General features: G+C 31.9%; 3 protein-coding genes and 1 long non-coding RNA gene across 8 annotated transcripts; all 4 read right to left on the reverse strand.

Moving 5' to 3' along the window:
• Window positions 1-166: 166 nt before the first annotated feature.
• Window positions 167-692, reverse strand: LOC135120473 (uncharacterized). The gene is made up of 4 exons (XR_010278633.1): window positions 650-692; window positions 511-591; window positions 375-457; window positions 167-308 (listed from the first exon to the last, which is right to left on the reverse strand). It is a non-coding gene; the product is annotated as an uncharacterized LOC135120473 (long non-coding RNA).
• Window positions 693-3,805: 3,113 nt separating this feature from the next.
• On the reverse strand, window positions 3,806-4,836 carry LOC135120472 (large ribosomal subunit protein uL5-like). Of its 2 annotated transcripts, none has more exons than XM_064044771.1 (4): window positions 4,817-4,836; window positions 4,328-4,475; window positions 4,064-4,276; window positions 3,806-4,013 (listed from the first exon to the last, which is right to left on the reverse strand). In XM_064044771.1, the coding sequence occupies exons 1-4, from the start codon at window positions 4,817-4,819 to the stop codon at window positions 3,856-3,858; spliced, it is 522 nt and encodes a 173-aa protein (XP_063900841.1). In that variant the 5' UTR covers window positions 4,820-4,836; the 3' UTR covers window positions 3,806-3,855. The 2 variants fall into 2 exon arrangements, with proteins under 2 accessions (XP_063900841.1, XP_063900842.1); XM_064044772.1 differs by lacking the exon at window positions 4,817-4,836 and adding an exon at window positions 4,644-4,723.
• A 2,625-nt stretch (window positions 4,837-7,461) lies between these two features.
• Window positions 7,462-8,852, reverse strand: LOC135120482 (cyclin-dependent kinase 5 homolog). Its single transcript, XM_064044790.1, has 11 exons — window positions 8,816-8,852; window positions 8,697-8,763; window positions 8,534-8,648; window positions 8,382-8,477; window positions 8,250-8,324; window positions 8,180-8,193; window positions 8,061-8,125; window positions 7,825-7,909; window positions 7,710-7,773; window positions 7,589-7,651; window positions 7,462-7,536 (listed from the first exon to the last, which is right to left on the reverse strand). Exons 3-11 carry the CDS (start codon window positions 8,642-8,644, stop codon window positions 7,462-7,464), a joined length of 648 nt encoding a protein of 215 aa, XP_063900860.1. The 5' UTR covers window positions 8,645-8,648; window positions 8,697-8,763; window positions 8,816-8,852.
• Window positions 8,853-10,459: 1,607 nt separating this feature from the next.
• LOC135120480 (tRNA methyltransferase 10 homolog A-like) lies at window positions 10,460-12,795 on the reverse strand. 4 transcript variants are annotated; one of them, XR_010278636.1, is made up of 11 exons: window positions 12,713-12,795; window positions 12,421-12,526; window positions 12,261-12,351; window positions 12,054-12,206; window positions 11,862-11,965; window positions 11,660-11,809; window positions 11,535-11,601; window positions 11,158-11,237; window positions 10,922-11,027; window positions 10,638-10,861; window positions 10,460-10,526 (listed from the first exon to the last, which is right to left on the reverse strand). XR_010278636.1 is itself a non-coding variant. In XM_064044788.1 (10 exons), exons 3-10 carry the CDS (start codon window positions 12,328-12,330, stop codon window positions 10,728-10,730), a joined length of 864 nt encoding a protein of 287 aa, XP_063900858.1. In that variant the 5' UTR covers window positions 12,331-12,354; window positions 12,421-12,526; window positions 12,713-12,795; the 3' UTR covers window positions 10,613-10,727. The 4 variants fall into 4 exon arrangements, 1 of the variants encoding a protein (XP_063900858.1); XR_010278635.1 differs by having other exon boundaries at window positions 12,261-12,354; XR_010278637.1 differs by having other exon boundaries at window positions 11,520-11,601; window positions 12,261-12,354.
• Between the last annotated feature and the right edge of the window lie 5,278 nt (window positions 12,796-18,073).

Genomic DNA, 18,073 nt, shown 5'->3' on the forward strand with positions numbered 1-18,073 from the left:
AAGGAAAATAATATATACAAAAATAATTCAATAATAATGTTAAGGTACTTAAGTTCTTTCTAGAGTCCAAAAGAGTGGAGCCTTGCAGGTTTTATAAGGAATATATTAAAAAATATAAAGAGGTTAAAGATGTAACGCTTTTCTAAGTCGCTAGCTAATCCTTTCGTCTGTGCTTCTAATTCTTGAGTAAACTTATTAAGATCTAGCTCTAGCCTTTTGGTGTGCCGCTCTAATAAGTTGAGATTCTGAATAGCTAAGTTTATTTTTTCGTCAGAATATTTAAGCGCCTTTTCGTAATCTTCCCTTATCTATTTAGAAGTTTTTTTTGAGAAACTTATGAAGTGTATTACTTTGTAGGAAGAAAAAACGTGTACAGAGTTAATGATTTCGGTCTTCGTGTCCGTTTTTTGTTTTTTTATTACAAAAAAATTGTCATAAATTCTTTCTTCTAGAGCAACTGATTTTTTCCTTTAAATTTTAGGAAGTAAGGTAGAATGGAAATAAAGTTACCAATAACGCCCTCTACTTGATTATCTAATCTGTTAATTCCTTTAAGATTATGAGCAATTTCTCCAGGTAAACTGTCCAAACCTTAAATATATAATATAAATCCATAATTAGGAGTAAGAAATTTCAAGAAATCGTTAACTTTCTATAAATTCCTCCAGATACAACATCACGCAATGGACCGCAGTGGACAGTAATAAAAAGGGATGCGAGTCTAGTAGGAAGCTAACAAACTAGTAACCCCTAACTGTTGCACGATGGCTCGTTCTAAAAACACTTGCCTACCCAATTTAAAGTGTAGTAGTCTTTTAAATTTATGAAAATCGTAAACGAAAATAATAACTTAATTGCAGCTGTAATTAGGGGGAGAAGAGTCAGAGTAACTTCAATTTTTTTTTCAAATTGTAGTGTATACTAAATTATTATTTGCTCCTATAATAAACCTATACTTTATGTTCCGAACTTGATGTTACGATACATAGCAGCCATAATTAACACAATAGTCCAAGTTAAAAATTTCACCTAATGCATAGGGCCAACTTTATCGGCTTTCTCCCCCCCCCTTCGCTTTTCTTTTTTGTAATTCCTCTAAAAGTAAACTACTACTGATCTCCTTTTTGGTAAATAAAACACTTTATTTAACAAAACAATAAAACTGCGAACGCATATTATATTAATTAGGAGATATAGATATGTAAAAATTTTATTTTGACAACGCAGTAATCTTCAACTACGTGTTGTAGGAATTTTTTTTTCCAACCACTCTTCTAGCCCCTTTATAGTATGCACCTCAACTTAATTTTTAGTATAACAGTTTGTCTCTAATTTGATAAATTCTTTAAGATAAGGCGTTATATTAATAATTTTTAATATCCTTTTAAATAAATCGATACTTTTACCTAAATTTTTCTGACTTCCGCGGATTACGTTGTCGTCGAGCTTATGACGCTAGAGCAAACGTAGATATGCATAGATTCACGCTTGACTTACTTTCTGAAGCCTTTTCTTAGTCGGGCTTTCATTCTCATCGTCCAACTTCCTTTTATATTTTTGTATGCCAACCTACACTCAATATTTTGTAAGTTACTTTGCTGGTCTATTGACGGCAATCAATATATGATGAGTTGCCTAAGTACCGCAAAGAAGCAACTAATTTATCATAAGGCGATGATATTTATTTATTACAAAGTAATTGTCCATAATGGTTATTAGTTTGACACTGGGCCAACAAGTGTTTTTGGGCAAATTGCGTAAACTACCCCCTTGGATATATGAAAACTTTTTTTTAATCGCTAAACAATGTAAGTTTTTAGGCCCCCACAAAGTTTTTCTTTAGTTTATTCATTCCTTTATCGTTTTGATATCTAAATTGTTTCCTTATGGAGAGTGTTGAGGGGGGTGGCTTCCTTTACAAAATTTATAGCATCGGGCCGTCTTTTTAATTATATAATTAGCATCTTATTCCAGGAGCTCCTCTCTAACTCTTTTGCAGAACCTGCTTTTAAGGACTCTTCATTTAGTGTAAAATTAATAGTAGAAGAGCATTAATTACTTTGAAGTTGTTGGGGAGATATTAAAAATAAAATTTACTTAAGTAACTTTTTTGAATTATAGAGCTTCATAACCAAAACTTTATTGACCCATTATTATTTTAATTTATACAATAAACTGAGAAATATATTTTCCGGTAGCGCACTTGAACTCCCTTTGTTAAAAACTGAGTTTTAACAATATTATTTTTAAGTATATTGTAAGTAAGATTTTTATGTCTAGCATCTTTTTCACTGTACAGAGTAGAACACTTTTTGGTATAGTTGCAGGATTTTGTGGTTTCTTCCCCAGTAAAATATTCTTTTATACAATATATACTATTAATAGCCTCCTTCATGTTTTTAAGTTTATAAGACTTATGTTCTTCTATTATGCCTGTTATTTATTAAATGTGTTAACCGCTCTTACTGTTCGGAAATATAATTTCATGCAAATATTACCGAATCACTTATATTTACGTTTCATTAAATACCTTGATTATAAAAACATTATATCAACCCTTATAAGCAGACCTTTAATTGTTTTGCTAAAGGGTAGTTTTCTTAGAGATGACTCGTTTCTTACCTTTTACGACTGATGGCTGTCACAAGTGTAAGGCGACTAGGTCTTTACCAAATTTAACACAACTATTATTATAACCTTTTTCTGTGCCCGGCAAAAAGTATTTCTACCCTTAACTGCTTAAAAATTGGAAATAACATCAGGTTAAGTCAAAATTAAATTTAGAAGGAACAACACCCTTATTCGTTCCCAGTAAATCACGCATGAACAGTGCGAGGAGAGCGAGCCTCGAGGAACATTAATGTCGGAATAACGCAGTGCCAGTTTTCAAAGGTGCAGGGCAAAGAAGCAACGCGAGTGTGTTGTATGAAAAGCTTAACTGCTTTCAGGCCAGATAGTAAATTATAAGTACAATTGTCCGTTAGCAGCTAGAGGGAGGTGAGCATCCTTCCTTTCTTTCTAGAGAGCCCCCATTTATGAACTTCTAACCCATCAGAAGCTGACCAACGTTATGTAATACTTCGTGATGGGTCGTTAATTTACTGGACATTTATTGGTCCTTTCAATCCATTTACTTTAGCTTAGCCCGTTACCTTTAATATTGAGTGCTCCCAACGGTGTCAAAAAAATACTCACTTTAAAAAGCCAAATATTCCACATGACTGTGCTTTTTTAAATTAAAAGCTCAAATGTTATAGATATGCTTAAACTGTAGTAGAAATAACAATAAACTTTAAAAGCAATAAAGTAATTTGGGTCTCCTAAACTAATATAAGGAAATTGTAGGTTAAGCGGAAATCGAATAGTTCCTATTTATCTCACATAAAAGGTTACAATTCATATATATAATTATTCTCTATTATACACTAAAATGAAGGCCACTAATTAGAAAATTTTTAAATAAAGAAAAAAAGTAAATATGAAGTTTTTAAAACAAAGCCTACTTTTTAAAGTTGCGCGATAAAACATATAATACAAAACTGTATCCCCTGCTTTATAGAACATCTAAAAAAGGAGGCTATGTAGTCTAATATATAATTACCAATATACAATATATATCGGTCAAGAGCCTCCTAAGGAGGTGTATATACCTTCTTAAAAATTACTTTGAATAAATATATTACACTAAACAGAGCTATTGAAGGATGTAATCGTGTAACAGTAAAGGTAAAACCAAGTTAATGTTGAAAACTATCTAGAGCAGATAAACCTACCAGTGTTTTAATAATAAATACTTACCTCCATGTTTAAAATCACAAATAACAACTTTATTACTATATGGTATCTCTTCTACGCTTAACGTATAGTGCCGTCCATGTGCTGTACAAACCACTTCATGGTATCCTCTTTAGTTATCCGATGTTTTTTACCGATGCGCGCTGCGCATCGTTTCTTTTTAGCAACCCTAAAGCCTGGACGTGTCATAATGACATAAAAGTCCATTCCGTAGATCCCTGTTAAAAATGTTAACTAACAAAAAAAAGATAAAAATAGGAGGACCAACCAATGCCAGGATCGTACTTTATCCCGAGATCAATATGTTCCTGGATGCCAAACCCAAAATTTCCAGTGTCGGAAAAGTTTTTTTTTAATAGTTCGTACTCCTTAACTTTTAACCCAGCGTTTAAAATCTCTTCCGCTTTCTTACCTCTAACGGTGCAATGAACGGCAATTTTCTCATTTCTTCGGATTGAAAAAGAACGGATTGTATGGGTGGCTAGATATCGAAAAGATAAGTAGAGTGTTAATAATAATAGTAGATAAACACCTTTCGAAAAGCAGGGCTGCTGATCTGTTAAAGCCTGTAAAACTTTTGCAGCACGAGTCAAACGGTCACCCGATTCTCCCACACAAATATTTAGGCAAAGTTTTTCTATTCTTAGCTGTTGCATAGGATTTTTCATTCCCTCCATTGTCTTTTGAAATTATATTTTTTTTAAAAAATTATTTATTACGTTAGAGTAGTAATATCCAGGCATTAACTCAACGATTTATATTATTTAATAAAAACTACAAATATTGTAACATAAACATTTTATTAGTATTATTAAATAACTATAAAAAAGTGCTGTAAACTGAACTACCGTTGAAAGTAAATTTCTTTAATCTACGAGTATTTTTATACTCATATTATAGATACAAGGTAAAATAAATAAAAAAATTATAATTAAAAATTTTGATTAGTATAGTAGTAACTCTAATAAATAACAAATATTAGGAGAAAGCGCAAAATTTAATTTAAAAGAGCCAAAGCAACCATGGTCCTAGTTAAAAAGAAAATCAGTAGGACGGACAAATTAGCTATTGTGCCTTATAGCACGAGTACCGCACGTTTCTGCGAAAAACAGCAACTTTGACCACCCATATCGCACAGTTTCAACATTAGTAATGTCTTTTTATGGGGCTCCCTTCTACAAATATAGCGCTAAGATTTTTTTTCTTACCTTCCTATATAGGTACATTAAAAATCCATATACCATAGGATTACACTGCCTATTATAAAACCTTTTTTACAAAGGAATGTTTTGCGCTACTAACATAAACTTTTTCCAAACGGATGCTTAGTTTTATTCCTCGGGTCGGGGTAGGCCGCCCCTATGCGCTACCTTGCACTAAGTTACTGCAAAAGTTTTTTAAATTTTTTGATAAACAATTTTTTGAGAACGTATGCTAGGAAATAAAAGAGTTGTAATATTGAACAAGTTTGTGAAAGAGCACTGTTAACCAGTGGTCTCGGTTAATAATGCATTCAATATGGTTAGAAGCGCCGTTCTGACGAAGAGATGCTCTTCAACTTGTAAAATTGTTTTAAGTAAAGGTGTCGTATCGTTTACTACGTCGGCGTTTATGTGTGAATGTCTTTTGTAATTATTTAATACGTTTAATATGTTGAAAACCTTCATGTTATAACATTGAAGTTCATGTGATTAGAAATTTAGGCCTACAAAAAAAAAGTTGGTGCTGAAGAATTTTGTGGAATTGAATTCGCGTGACGTGTATGTTGTGTAAACCCATTTTTGGTTTATATCACATAATACAAATTATAGTACTGCCTTATTAGAAATTACTTAAAAAGGCCGGAGGTCAATATTATAATAATTGTGCAGTTTATATTAAATTATATAAAACATTGAAACATGGGACAGGTTAAAAAATGTCCTTATTATACATAACGCAGATTATATGTTTTTAATATGCTATTTACGAATAAACAGTAAAGAAATTCGCGGAAGAAAGGGCAATTAGCTTACAATGATAACAAGTGATTTTGAGAAAACACCATGAAGAGTATAAGTTAAAACTATTAATTCGTTTAGTATGGTAATAACTGTTGTATATCTGACTAAATTAGTTTATTGTCCAGAAGTTATCTTCACAGAAAACATTTAACAATTTATTATTTCTCAGACGTAAAAAATATTATATAATCAACGAAGATACCGATCTAGAGGTACAGGCTTCCCCCCACTTGAAATGATATTATACTGTTGGCTGAAGTATATTTTTTTACAATAACTAGGATACCATATTTAATAAATTAAAATAGACAGGTTGAAAATAATCATTAAAAAAGTAAATAAAACTGGGGGAGAAAGAGGAGGCAAATAATCATTTTCACTTTATATTTAAAATTTAAGCTACGTAAAAAATAATATTTCTAGTATATATTTCCCTACCCTGAAAGGCTCCATGACAATTGTATCGTACTGCAAAGAAGTGTATAATTAAAGAAAATTATATAGATAGAATATATTGAAAAAAGTATGCTACATGGGCTAAAGGGGTAGTAAAGAACCAAAGTTTAAGGCTCAGGCAAAAGGAAAGAGGTTAAGAAGGTCAGATAAAATACTATTAACAATATTAAATCTTAGGCCAAAAATTTAAAGCTGTTTCCACAAATCATTCTGGGTGTGGTGGATATGACTGATAACATGGCAAAACTTTACAACTGTCAAGTTTTTAAACTCAAATAGTGTTAGAGAGTAGTGAAAATAAGTTTAATATTAACACAATTTTAAAAAAGTACGAAGTACGCAAGATCTGTTTATTAACCTATTTTAAGACATTACTTTGCAGGGAAACACCGGCCGGCACACCAAAGCCAGGCAGCCAACTAAAATAACGGCCATATAAAAATTGTCGACCTCTTCTATATTAACCCCCAAAATTAGGCAACTTTTACGCTCAAATTGGATTGCTGCTTATAGCGGACAATTTATTAGAGTGGTAGGTAAGGTGACTTTCGTTGTATTGAACATTAAAAAAAAATTTTTTTTATGCCTTTCTCTACTTTGGGTAAACTAATAATCTTTTGCAGCAACCGAAAACGGTGGAACTGCAGAGACTCGTAATTTGTGATAAATGATTGTCTCGGGGTGCATTCTTTAAAAAATAAAAGTTAAAATCCCTCTCTACAGTGTTATTATTTTACTTGATCATTATAGGAGTACACGAGAACTTTTCTTCACTTTACGTAGTCACTTTACATATAAACCGGATGCACTAATTGGTTAGAGTCAAGGCATAAGAGCTTACCAAGTCTCGAGAGTAGTTTGCAAAACTTATTCATAAAGAAAAGTTTTTAAAACTAGACGTTATTTCGTATGTAATGTTGAGCCCCAGCATTATACTTTTCTCAAATTTACGTGATAAAAAACTTAAATGTTAATAATGATTTTGATGTACCTGAGAGTTAGTATTTAACTTTTGCATACGGTTTTTACAGCAAAAACACTTATAATCGTACAGTAACTCTATAATACACTTTCTAAAACAGAAAAAATATACATAAGAGTATGCAGTTTTACTGAGCATAAAGTGTTGCCTGTAAAATTAAAAAAAAAAGTTATAACAATACAAAATTTTTTACGCCATCCTGTTAATCTATGAAATTTTTTAATATTAACTGTCAAAGTATTGGTGCCTTAGAGCTTGACCTGCAGTGATTCTCTCTTTCACGTCATATTGAAGCATACGCTAGTCAATCCATCAACCCTTACATAAAAGTTAAATTTCATAAAGAGTTTACCAAAAGAAGATCATTTTCCACTTCGTTCATTCCTTTAACTATCCTCCCGGAAGGACTTGGAAACTATTAGTACGAACTATATAAAAGTATTGGTTGCAATCTAGCTTGTCTTTTTTATTACATCGGGCAAGTGTGAAACAAATGAAGGCAAGTGCAGAAGTTTAATATTTTTGGTCCCAAGCTTTCTTTAGAAAAAAATGTGTTATCACTTTCCTGGGAATAACGACGAAGCTTACTGCACAATGATGAATATTTGGTCCATTGATCGTTTTCCGGGAAAGAGGGCGTCGTGACCACAAAGCTCCACAAATACACAGCCCACTAAAAGAAGTGTGCTTTTAAAAGTTTTATTGAGAAATGAAGATTTACATTGCACAGTAAGGAAAGGTAGTTAATATAATTTTATAGTATCTAAAAATAGCTTGCACGCCAAAGGGTAGAAAGGACAGAACACTTGCGAGCGCACACGCACCGCTCCATATGTCTGCTGCCGCTGAGTATTCTCCATCGCTTAGTAAAATTTCAATGCTGCGATACCTGTTTTTTTAGAAGTTGAAACATATATTATCGGTACTTCTAAGTTCCCCTCACCAAAGCGAAGCAACCTGTTAGCGCCATTAGATACCAGTCGCCAGCTCTTTAAATCAATCATGGAAAGTACCTCAGGGGAGTAAGTTCGCTTAGGGATTTCAAAAGTCCTTGAAAGACCGAAATCTGCCAGTTTAATAATCCTTTCCTAAGTTTTGAGACACAACTGTTCAAACTGATTATTCGAATCTTTCTGTTTAGTTACCGAACTCACTAGTATGTTCTCTGGTTTTATATCTCTGTGAATGACACAATGAGAGTGGCAGTAAGCCACTGCTTTAAGTATTTGTTTAAAAAAGCTCTAAGTGTAGTAAGGGGACTATTAACTGCAAATTTGGCGAGGTCAAATACATATACTTTTTGCAATTCCTTAGAGGTTTTTTTAGTCCTAGATAAGAAGGCACGCAGGTCGCAGTCAAGATATTCAAATACAAGGTAAATTATGCACTCACTCAGATATACGTCCATAAGCCTGTAATTGTAGGTTGTTAAAAGTGGTTTTTGTATATTAAGCTCCTACCGAACAATGTTGGGATGTCTCAGTTCTTGTAAAATAGCAACTTCTCGCAAGCTTGACGCTGGAAAGCCTAGAAAGGGCTGTTAATATCGGAACCTCTTTTCAAAAGTTTATTTGCGGACCCCTAGAACTAGTTGAAAAGACTCTTTTCTTATAGACATGCTAAGGTGCAAATTTTACGTTCAAAACTTTCCAACAGAAGATCTTACAGTACAACATATTTACAAAGTGTTCTGTTGTAATAAATATATAGTATCTGGTATTGTAATGTACCTAAGGACTGAGAATCAATTTTTATTTGTTTTACTGCTACACTTTCATCCTTTGCATTTTTGCATTCAAAAACTTCTCCAAAAGTTCCCTTTAAAGAGAATAAAAAGGTGCATATTAGGTTAAGACTTTGAGCTGTCAGAAACTCAATAAGAACACCGAGCCGACGCGCCGTAAAAACTTAAGAGGGATAAGCAACGCTCCTGACATACTACACGTATGCTAAACTGAAAAAGTTCAATCTACATAAGCAAGCTTATAAGTTGAGGAGGCCCAACAAGTAAAAAATTATCTTTATTATTATGGACACACTAAATTTTCGCCCATGTCCTACAACTGATTAATAGTAATATATTATCGCAACCTGCTCTCCCGGCCCGCCCTCATCCGCGGGTTGACATTTACGCCGATGATACAATGATCTTTTCTTCGTACAAGTCACCTGTTTAGTATATCAGTACTTACAATGGTATCTCAACGCGCTTGCTAGCTGGTGTCGTCAATTGGGCCTCTCTGTTAATGTAGCAAAGAACAAGGTACTTCTTATAACGAAGAAACACCATGCGCTGCCGATTTGGTTAACTTTTAACGGCATGGAGATTCCGTGGCGTTCTCAGATAAATTAGCTGGGGGTCTCTACAGATTCTAAATTGTCGTGGCTCCCACACGTAAATTTCGTGGCGGCGAAGGTCTAGACTGCGACCAAGATGCTATATCCTCTATTACGTAGCAAAAGTAAACTTTCGTTGCGCAATAAGTGAAGACTTTAGGTGTTGTGTATTCGGCGATTATGACAGATGCATCCCCTACTTGGGCCTATGACTTATCGACAATAACGTCCTCACTTCAAGTGCGACAAAACAAACTGCTGGGCCTTTTAACAAACGCGCCATGGTTCGTACGCAAAGATGCACTTCACCACGAACTACGGATCGAGCTACTGGCCACATTTTTAAAAATGATATCGTCGCCCTCTACGAACGGATGGCTGGACATGCTAATCGCCTATTAGCGGAAGAACTCACTTACAAGTTATGGGACGGTGCACTCTTAGCATGACGGTTGAAAGCTAAGTTAGGAGGTCTAAAGTGAACGTCAAGACACACATCAAGATAATAATTTTATATGCACTTGTGGACGACCAAAAACCTGTTGAGAGCTCGTGTATTCGTTGTTAACTCGCTCGCTCACCAGGAAATGCCATTAATAAATAAAATGAATAAATTATCGCAAGCATTACCTTAGCTTAAATACCTTTCTTCCTATTTACATATTTAAGTTATTTTAATCCGTGTTATATAAGGTTTCATAGTAAGACCGAATATTGTTGTGTTCAGAAAGTTTAAGCTTAAAAAGACAATTTTACAGTCTTATTATTAGGAGAAGAAAGCTATTATAAGGTAGAGTTGTAGACATATTAAAAATATTTATTAACCCATTTACCTTTGAAGAGTGTAATAACTTTATCTTTAACGATGTTTAAAAATATTTTCACTTCTTTCTAAGGAGGCCGGTAAACCAAATAAGGTAAAAACTGAACAATTCCTTACGTTTCAGATGTAACTATCATAAGCGTGGTTTTTATATAATAAAGTTGGGGGAGGCCCAAAATAATGAATAAAAGGCCTTGAAATCTTTATTGGAAAAAACTTTTAGACAAAAGAGTAGCAATACCTGAATAAAAAAACCCCCTGGAAAAATGCTGAAGGGCAGCAAAGTAGAGGTAGTTTGAAAGAAATAGCAGGTTGACTACAGAGGTGAAATTTAAGCAAGTTTTTCTGTTTCGACCGTTGGATGGTCTCCAGAGTTGAGGCGAAGTAGCTTTCTTGAAGGCACAACAGCTAAAAGGGCTCCCAACCAATCGTTGCAGTTTTGAAATTCCACAAGGATTTTAAAAACTAAGAAACAATATAAAACAGTCTTTAGTCCAAAAGATTCCCCTTTCATACAAGAGGTACCTTGGTCCACCGTTAAAACCTTACTAGAGGATAACTTCAAGTGTTCGGCAATGGGAAGACAAGCGTGGCGAATTCCGCAAGATTCCGCTCGCCTTAAAGTTAGACCCTTTTACATATTAGTAACGTTAGGGAGAGCATCCCAAAAGATACTGAATAGCACTTTACAGGATCATAACTTAACAAAACTCAGTTAACCTAAAAAATGTTTTCACATTATAAATAACAAGGCAAGGCACCTTATGTCTATTGTGGTCTACGAGTCCACCAATAATATAAACACTTTTTGGATCCAGGTCGATAAGAATGTTTGGTGAATCTAGAAGAAACATAATAATCACTAAAATTAAAAAAAATAGGCAAAGCGGACATTATGATGAGAAAATTATTCACTATTGCAGCCCTAAAACTTTCGGCCTATAAAAAAATGTGTATATAGAGCGTAAATAATAATTAAAGTGTTACTTAGATAAATAAATAGAGATTGAAGAAATTTATTGAAAAGTCTGTAATACTGTGTATTCTACAAGGCCTTGTACTAAAAAATGTAAAATGACACTAGTCTAATAAAATATTATTTTCTATGTGTGTGGCAGAGAACTGGATTATAACTGACCGCCCGTGAGGTAAACTAAATCCTCCGATTTAAAAAGATGCATAAAATTTTCATTCTTCCAAAAAACCTTATGATAGTAAGTAAAACGTGCTTTTTAATTATAAGCGAAGTGGAAAATAAATTACATCCCAAGAACGCCAATAAGGAATGGTTTGAACGAATCTTTCGGAAACTATAATATCCACAGTAGAAGTAAAGTAGAGTTGAAATGGCTGAGCACTATATCTATTAGAGCTGTAGCAAAATTCCAGCTGTTTTGCTAGGCTCATTCTTTCCTAAAAGCGAAAAGTTATGAACAGAAATTTTAGTAACAGCGAGAAGTATTACTTTCTCAGACATGAAGTTTTCGTAATTTAAGTCAATTACTATCCTTTGTGTACTCATAGAATCGGCCATCCGCTTTATAACGTTCTTTTTTTTAACAGGTTCTCCTGACCGAGTAATGTTTAAAGTAAATTATAATATTAAACAAAAAATACTTTTAAAATTTAATAAATAATTTATTTAATATAAAAAAACCTTTTTGCAGTGCTTCCCTTCTTTTAAGAGTAGTAATTTTCCTCTTTTTTTTACGTAGTTCTCTCCTTATTTCCAAGTATGAAATTTTAGTTTGGGCTCTACGCAATTTCTTATTTAACTTTTTTTTAGCATTTTTTGATAACCCTTCGACTTCTGTGCTCCAAATGGATTTTTATAAGAAAGAACTGTTAACCACCTCAGTTTTACCTGGGCCCTGAAATTGACTAAACCTTGTGACTTCTCCCTCAGAGAGCCCATTGCACTTTTCTAACACCATATTATAAACGATAAGAGATACCTTCTTTCACACAATGAACCCAAAGATTAACGTTAAGGATAAGAATTAACTAATGTTAGAATTAAATACCTTAAGAAATTAGTTCTTAACTCTTTAGAGTTGGGTGTTCTCTTTGAAGACGATTAAACAGAATAAAAGAAGGCCAATACTTTAAAAGGGTACTGCTGAACTGCATCTAACGGTTTACGAGTTTAAGAAGAAAAAAAAAATGGATGCTTATGAACATATATAAGCTTGAAAAGCGAATAAAGATAACATGTTTTTTTTAAAGTTATCTTGAAATTAGCGCTATTTATCATATACTTAATGACAAAAAAAAATTGGGGAATTTAACGAGTTACATATAAAAAAGGTCATTTACAAGATTTTAATGTTGGTATAATTCATAAAAGCCCTTTCGTGCTAACTTCGTCGAAGAACCCGGAAAATGGGGCGCACTTGTAGTAAAATGGTTATTTAGGGCCCTCAAGAAGGAAAAATTTATAACGAGGCGTAAAAACCAGCCCTCGGTATAGAGCTGACTTCCATCAGAACTTCAAATAGTCATTTACTTGCCGGATATAACGGCACAATGCATTCTGACATTTTCGGTCAGTAAAAAGGAGAGGATGAGTGAATTTTTTGGTAAATCGGCAGAAAACTCTATTGCGCCTCTTGTATAGAAAAGAACTAAGATTGAAGGTTTATAAAAATAACGAAAGCTATTGAATACGGTGGATTCCCTGCTAAGCTTACCCAATAATAGATGTATGCCTAGGTTTGCGTGGTACGTACTAGATGTTTTTACATTTATAAAGCGCTGACTTTTAGAAAAATGCTTGTTGATTATATTAACTATGGTCATGTGGTAGGGCATGTACACTATAACGGAACGAAGTTTATCAAAATTATTCCTGGATTAAACAAGGGTGGTAAACGGTATTTGGGTGACCGTAAAAGTCATCGCACTATTTAATTAGTGGACGTAATAGAAATTATAAAAAGGAGTAAAGATGGTTTTGATGTAAGACAAGATATTAGATTATTTTAAACGAAGCTCTAAAGTGTTCCATATTTACAACAAAACGTATATTTGAAGCTGGTTTTACTAAAGATACTTGAAAGTAGACTCATTGAAGGCAGAAATGTCGCTTCATAAAAAGAAAGTAGAAGCTTCAAGAGAGTAAGTGGGTGTTTTATGCCTGTCTTTAATCACCAGAAAAGTATAATCATAACACTGTCCGAAAGCATAAATAAGCACGTTTGTTGGTGAAAAAGTTACTAAAAAGGTAGTAGTGGAATTAAGTTAAAACCCCTAGACATTTCAACCCAAATTGTTAATCCTCTAAATCGAAAACGCAGGGTTAATATAAGTATTACTTTCCGCCGGGCAACACTCAAGGTCGAGTTTTTCATAGTGAACTACTATTTTATTAACGATAACAGATGCTTAAACTAGTTAAGGCGTAATAAGGTAGTAATTAAGCGGATTTACTACGATTTAAACATTGTATATTAACTATGCTCGCTTTCTAAGAATCTTGCCTGACAAGGCGCTATTAAATTACCATTATTCATGAGCGCAAGTCAATGCTAACCTTAACAGGTTGAACAAGTAAAGTTTTCTCACCTGGATTGGGAGTTGCCATCGTAGCTCAGCGGCTAAGCGCCATGAAGCGCATACTTAAAGCAGTGAGTTCGATTTTCCACTGACGCGACCTCCTTCTCGGTTTTCGCTGACTCCGTGTTTTAACCTCATCCTCATTACTTCGACAAACTTTGATTGTCAGGCATTACAGGTATTGAGGTTGTTGAATACCTTACTTAGAAAGTTTTTAGAGCTTCGTTAGGTTTTAATTTTTACTCAGTCTCTAAAAAAAATTAATATATTTTAAATTAAAATTTGGACTACCCTTTGTCTGAAAAATTTTAAAAGATTGGTTCAGTTTTTTAAAAATGATGCGGAGAAATACAGGTATATGGAGCATAGAACCACTGCTCATGTATGCGATGTTTTGTTTTCTTCCAATTAAGTTTAGCTCGGTTTTTCTGTTGGATTGTATCACTCTAATACATTTTTTTTTTAAAAAAATTGACGAAAAACTCATGGAAAATAAATGCGGATATTAAAAATTAAATAAAGTTTTTAGCAAAATTAAGCAGTCGACACTCGATTTTACAGATCATCTGCCCAAGTCACTAAGAAGATACGATAATAACTGTAATAATAACTGCATCTCCTCTCTTTTTCCAAGTCATATTCGTTTAGGTCAGAACAGACACTAGTTAAAGTATTAAGGTTACCAGGAGAAATACTTGTTCAAGTGTGTAATTAACTTTTTTATGGCCGTTAGCTTAATTTTATGAATAGACTTGTTTCAGTGAAAGCTAGATATTTTTAACTAAATAAAAAGTAAAAACTAAATTGTCTGTTTTAGACTGACAAATAGTCGAGTTATGAATATTTGTTTTAACTTTTTGTCCTTTTAGTTCCTGTAAATCTGTGTTTTTCTACTTTGAACTTAGATTTTAATAACTTTCTCTACTTAAACTAATTCGGTTTTTAACTTATTTTTATAAATTAAATAATATATACAAGGTTGGATGAATTTTAACTTATGTTTTGATTACTTTTTGTTTGTATAGTTTTTCCTTTGGAACTTGTTTAAAACTAATAATTATCACACGCTCTTGTCTAGGTTAAGCCCCTCCACAAATAAAGAACTCTCATGCAAAAAAGTACCTTTTTAAAAATTATTTACTCTATTAGGCTATTTTTTTTTAAAGTTTTCGTAAAATATTTTTGATGTAACTTAATTTTTATTATATAGATTTTTACAGATTTCTCAGTAAACCTAAACGTAAGTAAGGAAAAATTGCTTGTATCAAAAAATTTGAACATAAATTTTACTAGTTACAGGCTTTCCCATCATTAAAGTTCATAAAAGTATTACGCTACAAAGGAAAGAATTTAAACCCTTAATAGTAATAATAATTTAGCTCTCAATTTATATTATTACGACTTTTAAAAGTCATATCAGACCAAAAATAATCTCAACTTTAAGTTTTATTTCTTCTTTCGAGTCTATTTTTGTAAATAAATTGGATTATAATTTATAAACACTCAAAAAATTTACAATTATTATTTCTTTAAAGTATTCTTAATCCAACTGAGCAATCATTATCTGAGAGCAAATAATAATATTAAAAGTTAGTGACTTTACTTTGACTAGGCCTTAATCTTTTTTTACCGTTTGTATTATTGTTCATAATTAATTATATTATAGACCCGCCATGGATCGGTACTGTAATATTCATCACGCTTTTTTTAGTAAAAAAAAAGCGCTGAGCTTTATACTGCACTTTTAATAAGACAATAAACTAAATAAATTCCAAATACTAAAAACATCACTATCACATAAAAAAGAAATTTTAAAGGAACAAAATTACACGAATATTTTATTGCCACTTTAGTGAGATGAAGTTTTTAAAAATGCAGCATTAAGCTAATTATAAAAGTTGCTTAATAGTCCACAACAGATTATTTAAACTTAAGAATCTTTTAAGTTTTATTTCTAATGAATTAAAACTCCCTTTTCGGTTATATTCGTTGTGCTTTCTTGGTATGCATTAAAATAAACAACAATTCTGGAAGAGGTAATTCTATGATTTGCTTATTTATCAGCTTCGGATTAAATAATAAAACTTATAAAAATACGTTAGTAGCTTTGGATTAAAAACTTAGCCTTTTTACAACTGTAAATGAAAAATATTTGTAAGTTATTAAAGATGAATAGTATTTTATTTAGCTTTATGTCAATTTCTTGAAGAGCTTACGTAACTTAGATCTACATGAAGGCACCGAAAACAGTAACAGCTCAGTTCTATACTTTTAGTTGCTTTAAAAAATTAAAAACATTTTATAAATCTTCAGGTATGGAAATAATTGTTTTTAGGTAATGCATATATCTTTTAGAGGAGGTACGAGTTTTAAGTTTTTTTCAAACGAAAAAGCATATAATATATCTTTATTAAACAAAATTTTTAACTCAGTGTGATGAATATGCTGCTTAGTAAAAAGGACTCCAAAAAAAAACTGCTGAATAGTAAAGTCAACTCATATAAACACATTAGCAAAACTTCTTAAGTAACTTAACGAAAAAAGGAGTTAAGCTAAAATAAAATGAGCTGATCAAGATTGTCAAGTAGGTTAATTCGCGATCTTGATAAATAAATTCTATTTCTAACCGTAGAACTAAAAAAGAGAGTAATGGTAACCTTTATTGCGCCGATAAAATATTAATTTTTAATAATTTAATCACGATACTCTGCAAGTGCAAGAAGTAGATGGTACATAAAAATGTGTAAATCACGCTTTGTAAATAAAAAAGAACTTGTATATCACTATAGCTTTAAAAAACTTGTTAACGCTAATAAAATTTAAACTAGAGAGTTTTAATTTGCGCCCTCGTGTCGAACTTTTTTTTATAAGCAAAATTTATTTCACTAGATTGTTGTAGCTTACTACTTTGTTATGCAAATTTAGATTTCAAATTTATTCACTTTAGCCAAAATAAGGTACCTACATGTAGCTGTCCCGTTTCTGGGCTCGTATATAATTTAGTATTAGTCATCTTAATTCCATTTCATAATTTTATAAATAGCGTCACTACAAGTAAAGGAGGACTAAATCTACTAATAACTATTCAGCGACGTTTCTAATAGGGCAATTATTAAGAAACTATAGACAATTTTTGAAATTATTTAGCAAGTATCCTTCAGAAAATTGTAATACAAATTCTTCTAATAAAATTTTTTTGTACTACAATTAATATAAATGCTTTTTTGATAAAATGAATTTTTAAATTTAGTAGAGCAGCGCTCGAGCTGGTCTATCTGAGAAAGAAAAGCCACTTCTTTATACTCTTATCGAACTTTATAAAATAAAATAAAAAAATCAAATCAACATATTATTACTTAAAAATTGCAAGTATATATTATATAAATATAAAGCATAAAAGTGACTATAAAAATAAATTTTTTTTTTAAAATATCAAGTATATATAATAATATTAATTACTTAAACCTTTCTTTTGTAACTTAAAGGTAACTCTCACCTTCTTCCAAGCGTTACACAGCTCACTTCTATTCTTATACTAATTGTAAGGTAATCAATTTGGTAGAATAAATTCTAAAATCCCGATTTACTATGTAGCGATGCATAAATTGTATGTCCTGCGTGAGGGGAAACATATATATAAACGTGTAAAGTACAATTAAATCCAACCTTAAAAAAAGGAAAAGATCTGCAGAAACTCTACTTGAACTACATTCTATAATTTTAATTATTAGGAAAACTAAGCAGTCTGTGCTTCATATATCGAGCAGATGCAAAAATCATATAAGAATAATAATAATAATAAAGCTCCCAGTTCTTTTTAACTTTCTCCTGTCGCCACGTATTCTTTGAGGGGTGTTAAGTTTAATGTTTTATTTTTTATTTAGTACTACTTTCATATATCAACTAACAGTAAAAATAATAAATAATATAATTTAAGTATAAGATATGAATAAAAAAAAGTTTAAAAAAATAAAAATAGTTAATAAATAATAATAATAAGTTATTAAATGCTCTTCAACTAGTGTCAATGTTTTGATCGAAAAACACTTAAACAAAAGTAAATAAAAAAAATTATACACTACTATTTTTATTTTTTTTTAAAATCAAACTTAAAATAGGCAT

The sequence above is a fragment of the Zophobas morio genome, unplaced genomic scaffold (genome assembly GCF_036711695.1).
Source record: "Zophobas morio isolate AGI-343-1 ecotype UQ-CSIRO unplaced genomic scaffold, CSIRO_AGI_Zmor_V1 ptg000382l, whole genome shotgun sequence".
Taxonomy (NCBI): domain Eukaryota; kingdom Metazoa; phylum Arthropoda; class Insecta; order Coleoptera; family Tenebrionidae; genus Zophobas; species Zophobas morio.